The following is a 10349-nucleotide window of genomic DNA, read 5'->3' on the forward strand; positions in this document are numbered from 1 at the left end:
TGCCATACACAGCGTCTCTCCCAGTCCCTTCTCGTTTGAAAAACAACAACAACAAGATTTTCAAAAAGAAAAGGAGGACTTGCGGCACCTGAGAGACTAGCAAATTAATTTGAGCAAGATTTTGTCATTCACGTGCATTTTAATCCGAATGCAAATAAATAACACAGAATGCAAATAAATATCACCGCAGGAGTGTAGAGACAGACATATGGTACAATAATATCTATCAAAAGCCTGATGCAGCCTTATAAAGTCCAGGGCTTTTCAGTCTTATCCCGTACAAAATATTCAACTGATTGTTGTACTCAACACTTAGCATTTTAGGAAAGGTTTCAGAGTAGCAGCCGTGTTAGTCTGTATCTGCAAAAAGAAAAGGAGGACTTGTGGCACCTTAGAGACTAAACCACTTTATCTAAGCATAAGCTTTCGTGAGCTACAGCTCACTTCATCGGATGCAGTGATGAACTTCATCCGATGAAGTGAGCTGTAGCTCACGAAAGCTTATGCTCAAATAAATGTGTTAGTCTCTAAGGTGCCACAAGTCCTCCTTTTCATTTTAGAAAAGAATTTCAGGTGCTATACAGCATGTCCTCAAAAGCACCCAGATCTGCTATTTGTATGAAGTGTAGAGAAGTAGGGAAATTGATAGATTAACCCATTAAAATGGAGGAAAGGGCTATTATTAAAATTTTGCATTTGATGACTCTTTTCTATTTTCTTTGGTACTTATCATAAATAATAAACCACACTCCATTATGACTTTATTTAAATCCTGGGGTACTCGTGACTCAAATAACTTGCTTTTGTGATTTATGCTGTCAACAGATAATAGAATCAATGGATAATAGTACAAAATGTAAAAAGAGGATAGAAAAGAATGTACACTGTGCAGATAAACTTTGTTCTTGCCCATGCACTGAACCTAGTCGTTCTTATAATCAGGTGTTTGGATCAGCTTCTGCTGCTCATCATCAGGGATTACTCGTTTTGCTTTGATATTTTATTTGCCTTGCTGTATCATGTCCATTTTACTTTACTTGCCAGCTCTGGGTGATTTAAGGTTAGGAGTATAGTTTCATTTCTTTCATGTTTTGTGTATTTATGCCACGCTATTTATAGTATATGCTTTAACATTTGAAAAATAAGACGCTTCATTTAAGGGTTTGTAACAGATTCTTCTTGATCTTTCACAATCCCATTTGATCTTGGAATTTTTGTTTTGGTTTTGGTATTTTTTTTTTTACTGTTTAATCTTCTTGGGGAGCTGCTGTGTTTTAAAGGGGGTCAGATGAATAAATAAATAAATAAATGATCCCATCTCCACATGCATATGCTGGAATTCTGAGGTGGCAACATGTTCTCTGGTTTATATTTCTAGTTTAGCCAACTAATTTTAAAAGGTGACTTTCTCCCCTGTTTAATAATCGTTGTGTTGAGCTTTCCTTTGCGCTGCTAATGATGAAATTCCCTGCTTTATAGTGCTGAGACATCCTTTAAGTAACTTGACTAACAAACACAAGAGGAAAGAAGAAACAAAACACCACCAACCCTTTCTAACTTCAGGTATAGGTGTTTCAAGTTGGAGGGGGGGAGGAATAAGGGAGTTTGATTGACGGTTTCTATAGAAACCGCGGATCCTCCGCCCCCAAAATGTGAAATGGCCAATGAGTGGGCTCGGCTGGGCCCACAGGCTGCTTGTACCATATAGTATGCAGCGAGCGGAGGAGTCACGTTGGGGGGAGCCGCGGAGAGGAGTGATCCGTTTACACTACTTTGCTAGAGCAGCTATCTTAATGGTTACTGCGTGGCCGGGAAGAAACCTGATCGGCTAGATCCAGCCGAAAGCAGGAGTGGACTTTGCGGCGAGAGAGAGAGAGAAAGGGGGGCGGGGGGGGAACATGTCTTCTGCCTCCCCCACGGACAAGCTCCCGAGCGCGGTGGTGATCAAGCAAGAGAATGTGATGGAAATCCTCTCCGAAGCAGGCACGATGCCCCAGGAAAGGGCAGCCCTCCACCCTGCACCACCGCCCCCGCCGGCTGCTGCCCCTTTCCCCATGGAGCAAGCAGGCTCCGCGGCTGCGGGGGAGGGAGCTGCGGATCAGATACGGCTCCACACTGAACTTTTGGCCAGGAATCACCATGCCGCCTCCGCCTCCTCCTCTTCTCCCTCCTCCTCCTCCTCCTCCCAGACCCCCCTGGCTTTCTCCCCGGATCATGTAGCCTGTGTCTGCGAGGCGCTGCAGCAAGGTGGGAACCTGGACCGCCTGGCCAGGTTCCTCTGGTCTTTGCCCCAGAGCGATCTGCTACGTGGCAACGAGAGCCTGATGAAAGCCCGGGCGCTGGTGGCTTTCCACCAGGGCATCTACCCGGAGCTCTACAGCATCCTGGAGGGCCACAGCTTCGACTCCTCCAACCACCCGCTGCTGCAGGAGCTGTGGTACAAGGCTCGCTACACCGAGGCGGAGCGAGCCCGGGGCAGACCCCTGGGGGCGGTGGACAAGTACCGGCTGCGGAGGAAGTTCCCCCTGCCCCGGACCATCTGGGACGGCGAGGAGACGGTGTACTGCTTCAAGGAGAAGTCCCGCAACGCGCTGAAGGAGCTCTACAAGCAGAACCGGTACCCGTCGCCGGCCGAGAAGCGGAACCTGGCCAAGATCACCGGGCTCTCCCTCACCCAGGTCAGCAACTGGTTCAAGAACCGGCGGCAGCGGGACCGCAACCCCTCCGAGACCCAGTCCAAGAGGTGAGCGCCAACTTTCCTGGCTCGCCCGCCCCGGGCTCTTTCTTCCCGTGCAAACATGGCGCTTACCTTCAGCAGCCTGCTCCTGCACGCACCCCCCCCCCCCAGGCCGGCCGGCCGGCCCGCGGGCTGGGCACCGGGCCGGAGCTCAGGTCTCCTCCTCCTCCCCCGCCAGCTTTCGCTTTCTCCCCGGAGCCACACAGCCCCTGCACTCCCCGCACCCCAGGCTCTGTGTGTGTGTGTGTGAGAGAGAGAGTGAAGCGGGCGATCGCAGGGAAGTTTCCTGCAACCAACTCGGGGCAGGTCTGCGACTTTTCCCCCAACTCACAGGCAACGTGTGATCGCGGCTGAGAAGTTGCTAAGTGCCCCCCCCCCCGCCCCTCAAAATCACAGCTCCTCTCTCCTGCGCGCACACCCGCACGGGCAGCAGACGCTGCGCCCGGCTGAGCTCTGTGCCATGCTTGGGGGAGTCGGGTAGCTCTTTATTTGACAGAGTTAATCATTTGCGGAGTTTTTAAAGTCGTGGGGGCGGGGGCGTCTTGTCGCCGCTGCTCTGTTTTGAAATCTGATTCTGAGCGGGTTCGGATCGGGTGTCACTGCGATCCGAGCGGGGAGCACGGGCGCTTAGCTCCCACCGGGCCTGATCCAAAGCCGGGTGAAGTCAATGGGGAGATTCCCACGGGCCTCCTTCGAGTGGGTCTCCTGGAGCTGGCTGGGGCTTAGTCGATAGACTGTTGGGGATGGGGGGAGCTCTGCACACACACACCCCAGTCAGCTGGTTTTTCCCACGTTCTTCACCCTTTACGTGTGTCCCTGCAATTTTGACTCAACAACAGGATCCCCAGCTCTGTGTCTGTGCTCAGTAAGCCCTGCCCTGGCTCTGGGGCAGGGGACCCAGGCACAGCCCTGGCTCCATACACGTTGCTCCTTTGTGGGCTAAGGAGACATGGGGGCTGGGAGTGGGGCCGCTAGGGGGAATTCCACCGCCTTCAGCCGGCCAGGTGGAGGTGACCTCCCTGCATACAAGCCACATTCCAGCCCCCTTCCTTCCTTTCCAAAGGTTGTGGGCAGAAAAAGGCCTCAAGGCATTTCTCAACCAAGGGCTCGATTGTGCTGATCCAGGCCTCTTCTCCCCCCCCTCCCGCCCCTTTTTCGGGATACATCAAAGGGACAAATGGCTGTGGAGAGAGACAGAGCAACCAACAACAACAAAAACTAAGAAAGAAAGAAAAATGCACTCAAGAGCAGACAAGTCAGTAAAAGCCAAGCCCTGGGTGGCTCAGAAACAGAGGGAACCTGTGTACTGGGGTCTTGGCAGGACAAGGAGGGATTTAGATGGCACACAGCACATTTAACACCCCAACCCCTAAGGCTTGTGGGGAGGTTGTTGGGATCTTCCCTTGGTGAAAACTTCTGGGCGTGTTCCATGGAGGTTTTGATCACCAAATCCTTTCCAATATTAATTGCTCCCTGCACAAAAGAGAGAGGAAAGAGGCACCCTTCTTTTTCATTTCCAAGCACCTGGAGGCAGAGTTGGGCTGGAGCCCTCTCTGGATCTGCCTCCATGAGTCACTCTCTCTCAGACTGTTAGGTTCGTCTCAACTAATAAATCAAAGCAGTGCTGCTTTTAAAGGCTGGTGGCAGTCTGGGTAATCCCATTCTTCAGAGATAAAAATTAACCAAATACCAGGATGTTTGATCATACTATATGCAACCACAATAGATTCCCCCTCACCACCCCCTGGGAAGTCTGGAATATTTTCTTTGTCTCTTTTGTAAATTAAGGTTCCCGTGGGTCACTTTCCTCTCTTGGGAAAGGAGAAATTGGAACAGAATGGAGCCTTCATGATAGATCTAGACGTTCAAGAAATGCAACCGGGTGTGAGGTATTTGGGGGTGGTCACGGTCTCCCCTTTAGAATATCAGTGAATCCAGTGAGCCTGGCTTTATTTAACAGGAGACAGTAGATACTTTCAGGGTTTAACAGTGCTCACTGGGACCCTGGTTTACCTCTTACAGCTGCCACAAGGCACAGTATAACTTACCAAATGGCTGCTCTTGGGCTTGCTGGATTTCACACATGCACACATCATTCCACAGGGCAATTTAGCAGGCAAAGAGATGGCCCTGAGGCAGTTCCCTTTGATTATTTTGGGTAGATGACCACAGAGAGAGAATATACTTACAGGTCTACAATCCAGTCTGTAAAGTTTCACACTACTCATGATAGGCTTTACTTTTTTTTTTTTTTAACCTTTACTGTCTCTTAAATGGACTTAAGGCTTGCTTTAAAAACCAAATGCAAACAGTAAGCATAGCTGGATATTGTTTTATGGCCTGTGATAGCCATAGTGACCCCTTCTGAACTTAAAACCTATGAATAATGTCATTGTAATGAAATATCGTATTTCCTTCTTTCCCCATAGTGAGTCAGATGGCAACCCTAGCACAGAAGACGAATCCAGTAAGGGACAGGAGGATTTATCTCCACATCCACTCCCCAGCTCGTCCGATGGAGCTACCAGCCTAAGCCTTCCCAATCACATGGAGCCAGTGTACATGCAGCAGCTTGGAAACACAAAAATATCTTTAAGTTCTTCTGGTGTTTTGCTGAATGGAAACCTAGTTCCTGCCAGTACTTCTTCTGTCTTTATTAATGGGAGCTCTTTTCTTCAGGGACCCAATGGAGTAATCCTCAATGGTCTCAACATGGGGACTTCACAGACAGTAACTTTAAATCCACCCAAAACAACTTCAAGTGCTATGAGCAATGGAGTGTCAATCACAGACATATTAGTGTCTTCTTCTGAAGATGTCAAGGACTTCAAAATCCTCCAGGCTTCTGTGTCTAACACTGCAGCAGCACCAACACCATACAGCCCCAGTAATGTACCTGTCTCATTTCCAGGGTTAATACCAAGCACTGAGGTGAAAAGGGAAAGCATACAAACTGTTGCTTCTCAAGATGGAGGGTCTGTAGTTACTTTTACTGCTCCTGTCCAAATAAACCAGTATGGCATTGTCCAGATCCCTAATTCAGGAACAAATGGCCAGTTGCTTAATGGAAGCATCGGGTTTTCTCCTCTGCAGCTGCCTCCTGTTTCTGTGGCAGCTTCACAAGGTAAAAGTTTTGTTTGCTAAAGTAAAGACCTTTTTGGGGGGGAAATGGAATACATTTCATCTTTAATAGTGTGTAATATTTGTGCAGTGGTGTATGGTTACAGCGTCCTGGCAGCTGCAATGTGCAGTACATGAAATCATACATTACAACATCTCCCTGTAACAATCAGTTCCCTCGATTTTCAAAGATCAAGTTATGTGGGGTATGAACTTTTTTTTTCTAATGCAGCAAAAAGGAAGGTCTGGTATTTGACTGTCTTTTTTTAAATACCATTCTAGGAATCCTTCCGTATTAATCTTCACAATTCCAGAAATGTGTTAAATCAATAAGTAAAAAAAGAAAAGATTATTGATTAATACTGTCTTAAAACTAGCCCAGCAGCTATCAGAGAAAATATGTACTGTTTTTTAACCAAAGCATTTTGTAAAAGTAAGTTAAAGCCACTAAATATACAGGAACAACAAGACTGATCAATTGTGCTTGTTAATCTGTCTATCCTATAATTAAGAACAACTAATCTAAAAAGAAATCAGAGAAATATGTGATTCCTTGTAGATATAAAATGTTAAGATGCTTTGAGTAAAGGTAACAGCCCTAGGGAAATGTATGTTACCGTGGATTAACATACCAACTATATGAACTCCTTTCAAAAGATTATTTTAGAGGTTGCCTTAACATTTATTAGGGATTGATTTTTCTGGATAGTAAGGGAGAAAATCTGTGTAAAGCAAATCTAGTTCTGGATCATTATTTTGATTTGGGTAAAGTAAAGTAAATACAAAGCTGAACTATTCTATAATTTATTAATCTTCAGCATCTTGCTGTTAGGAAAATGTTTAAACCAAATATGAATCTCTTTGTAATAGCAAGGACCATGAATAATATAACAACAATCAAATTGTACTGCGTTTTAGCTTGTTTGTGGTGTATGTGTGTAAGGAGTTAATTATTTTTCCAGTAAAGAGGAATGTAACGAAGGATGGAAACTATAAATCAGCACTGATATTATTCTGAACTATGCGACGCACTGTCATTGGAAGTTATTGGACAAATAGCTTAGTGAGATCAAAAAAGATTAGCTATTTTATTTGAATACCATCTGAAATTACAAGGGCCATTAGTGTACATGTTCCAAGGCATAGGCTGACAGCCAGCAAAGGTGAGGAAGAAATTTCTCTCCCTGAAAGAGTGTTGGACAGCCTTAAGAAGCTGTGTAAACCTTTATCTGGAACAGTCAGCATTTTCCCACATTAGAGAGAGGACACCTGACTAGGCAGAGTGTGATGAATCCCCAGTGGGGATTCTAGGGTAGAGAAAAATCAGAAATCTCCATGTTTACTGTTTAGCTGTTTTTAAATTGTGAGACTAGTGGTTAACTGGTTTTGTATTCATAGTGAAATACATTCCATGCTATCTTAAGCAAGCTGCTATAATTTATTTATATCTTATTCCTACATAACTTTCAATTTCCTTCCTTCATTTTTCTAGTGTATTCATTGGGCAGAAATAATTATGGTAACCAAAAAAAAGTCTCTAGGAGCATCTTGAAAATATTAGCTAATGAAAACTAAGGGGGAGGTAAAGAGTCCGCATTTTAAACACTCCCTAAGTAGCTATGTGCTGTACATGTTATAAAACAGGTATCTACAAAACCAATTACAGCCCCTTACAAGTATCATTCTAATAGTTTCCGGAAAGAGATGGAGAATTGGAGATGTCAAAAGGTGGAAACAGCTCTGAGAGCCAATTTATCTTGTCCATAGAGACACGCTATAATAATGACTCTTACTGGACTTGCTGTATAACCAACTTTGGGTCCAATTCTGCTCATTGAGTAGCTCCGAACTCTCACAAGAAGTCCTATGGATTTTAATGGGAGAATCCAGCTTGAGTAATTTACTATTCAACATGAGTAAAAGTGGCAGGACTGCGCTCTTAGAAATGTATTCAAAGGATCAGTGTTGATAGACAAAATAAGACACTTTTGAATACTAAATTGGCAAAAAGAAAACCTGGTGAAAGGTATTATTTGAACATGTCTCTGCAGGGTTACACTCTTAGCTTTTAGCTCAGTAGTCACTTACTTCATGAGATTTTTTTTATAATTTTCCATGTGTAATTTTAGTCTGTCATTGAGCTGTCTTTACTTAGAAGCTTTTTATGTTTCTATTCTTTGATGGAAATCTAGTGCTAGCTACAAAGGAAGGCCAAATCGTGTTCATTTTAATCACACGGGTATGGACTATTTGCCCACTCAATGAGAGCTTGAAAGGTGTTAACGTACCAGAAACTTTTTTCTCAATTCAGAAGTAAGTTGTATATTCAAGAGCTTTCATTCATTCATACCTAATGTTCTCTAAAATACTCCAAAGAATGTTGCTTCTATGTTGCCTATAGTTCTAGCTTAAATTTCCTAAAACCGAGGAGACCAAAGCGTATACTAGAATAACTTGCATTATTACACAACTTCCCATCAACTATAATCTATACTTTCTTTTTTTCCTAGGTAACATTTCAATAAATCCAAGTACATCAGATGGGGGGACTTTTACAAGTGATTCTTCGACAGTGCAGCAAGGAAAGGTTTTCTTTAGCCCTCTTGCTCCCAGTGCAGTGGTGTATACAGTTCCCAATTCAGGTCAGGCAATAGGATCTGTTAAACAAGAAGGATTGGAAAGAAGCCTTGTGTTTTCTCAGTTAATGCCCATCAGTCAGAATGCACAACTAAATGTAAACGTATCTTCTGAAAATGTAGCTGGTGGAGGCCTCCAGTCCATGGCTTCCTCCTTAGTAAATGTAACTCCCTCACATAATTTTTCCCTAGCTCCACCTTCTCTTTTAAATGCTGCAGAACTGAACTCTGGTATCTCAGAGAGTCAGTCTATGTCAGCATCTGTAACAAATACATCTACTGTGATATCAGTCAGCAACAGTAACTATGCAACTCTTCAGAACTGTTCCCTCATTACCAGTCAAGATCTCATGTCAATGTCTACAGCACAGCCTGCGCTCGGGGAAATAGTTTCTGCAACTGGAGACCATGTCAGTCATCCATCTGCACAAGTTCATCTGGATTTTGTCAGAGAGCACAGGTTAGTTCTGCAGTCAGCACCTGATGTCAAGGAGAATTTCTTATCCAATTCTGAGAGTAAGTCAACCAGCAACTTAATGATGCTGGACCCAAAATCCAAATATGTTATGAGTAATATGGTTGACACGGTCTGTGAAGAACTGGAAACGGACAAAAAAGAGCTTGCCAAACTCCAGACAGTTCAGATGGATGAAGATATGCAAGATTTTTAACTTTTTCTTGCGTTTGGTTTCAGTAGATAAGTCTCCTCATGAGGCCTTAAAAAGCATCACGTTTTTTCTCATTTAAAGAAAATGCTAATACAATTCAAAACAGAAGAACATTTGAGTAATCTGCATTAAAGTACATGGGAATCTACAATAATGGAATTAGGTTGCCACATTTTGTTTGCATGCAATATGCTCTTTTAACCAGACTAAGGGAGGCAGGTTAGAAAAAATACAAGCTAAACAACCAAGGAGATGTGCGTTGCTCTGGTCTACTAATATAACCCTAATAGTTTGACTAGAATCTTCATGCCACAACAGAATTTCATAATTAAGTATACACTCCTAATATTAGCTAGGAAAATGAAATATCTTTATAAAAAGGTAGAAACAATGCAGTCTTTGTTGTTTACTTCTAGTCCATGGGCATTGAACAGATTTTAAGGAAATAGACGATACCTCACAAGCTACTTTCATGGTGTTTGAGGTTAAGAAACTAAACACAATTGCAAATAATATTGTTGCTGTTTTTTCCAGCAGACTTCTGTTCATCCCAAAAATCTTGCTTCAAACTTGTGCAGATTTCTAAATGTTATGACTAGCATTTTGCCAGTTCAGTGGAGAAGGGCGGCGGGGGGTGCATTTGAAACTCTAATTATGCAACTCTAAAGCTTTCACTCCAGTATGAATGTAAATATTATTTCAGTTATTATAAAGGAGACTTTTTTATTAGTACAATGGATTTTATTTATGGTTTACGTTGGTCTATTTCACTTTAGATACAGTGCATTGAAATGTTTTCTGACTGTTTAATTTATTTTTATCGTTTGAACAGGAAGTAAACAGTTATTTTCAACAAGGTTTTACTTTTTTGTAGGATTTTCAAGTGATGAGTTTTATCAATAGACTGTAAAAGAACAATGTTAATCACACTGAAGCTAGAAAATGAACTCCCACTATTGCAAGACTGGAACATTTTTCTCTCCCATCTTTGTGTTTGGGTTTTTTTTTTTGTTATGTTTTGTTTACTTAGTAATTTTCAAATTAGTTAAATGTATTTTTACAGAATTCCACGTGCCTTTCTTCCTAGTGGCCTTATATCCTTGTTACTAAAGCACAGTGGCAAGAGGAATGAAAACACTTGTGTGCAATTATCCTTCCTCAGGGCCAGATTCTGCCAGCCTTACTCTT

The 10349-nt window shown here is 43.3% G+C and overlaps 1 protein-coding gene across 2 annotated transcripts; it reads left to right on the forward strand.

Moving 5' to 3' along the window:
- The first annotated feature begins 1747 nt into the window (after positions 1-1747).
- On the forward strand, positions 1748-10109 carry SIX4 (SIX homeobox 4). 2 transcript variants are annotated; one of them, XM_084631359.1, is made up of 4 exons: positions 1748-2743; positions 5167-5861; positions 8368-9009; positions 10036-10109. In XM_084631359.1, exons 1-4 carry the CDS (start codon positions 1899-1901, stop codon positions 10062-10064), a joined length of 2211 nt encoding a protein of 736 aa, XP_084487485.1. In that variant the 5' UTR covers positions 1748-1898; the 3' UTR covers positions 10065-10109. The 2 variants fall into 2 exon arrangements, with proteins under 2 accessions (XP_084487485.1, XP_084487484.1); XM_084631358.1 differs by lacking the exon at positions 10036-10109 and having other exon boundaries at positions 8368-9885.
- The last annotated feature ends 240 nt before the right edge of the window (positions 10110-10349 follow it).

The sequence above is a fragment of the Lepidochelys olivacea genome (assembly GCF_965140295.1).
Source record: "Lepidochelys olivacea isolate rLepOli2 genome assembly, chromosome: 6".
NCBI classification, from domain to species: domain Eukaryota; kingdom Metazoa; phylum Chordata; order Testudines; family Cheloniidae; genus Lepidochelys; species Lepidochelys olivacea.

Excerpts from the sequence above, each read along its gene's own strand:
- SIX4 (XM_084631358.1), top strand. The coding sequence starts at position 1,899 with ATGTCTTCTGCCTCCCCCACGGACAAGCTCCCGAGCGCGGTGGTGATC. Across the intron at positions 2,744-5,166 it reads TCCGAGACCCAGTCCAAGAG|TGAGTCAGATGGCAACCCTA; the intron begins GTGAGCGCCAAC and ends CTTTCCCCATAG. Across the intron at positions 5,862-8,367 it reads TTCTGTGGCAGCTTCACAAG|GTAACATTTCAATAAATCCA; the intron begins GTAAAAGTTTTG and ends TTTTTTTCCTAG.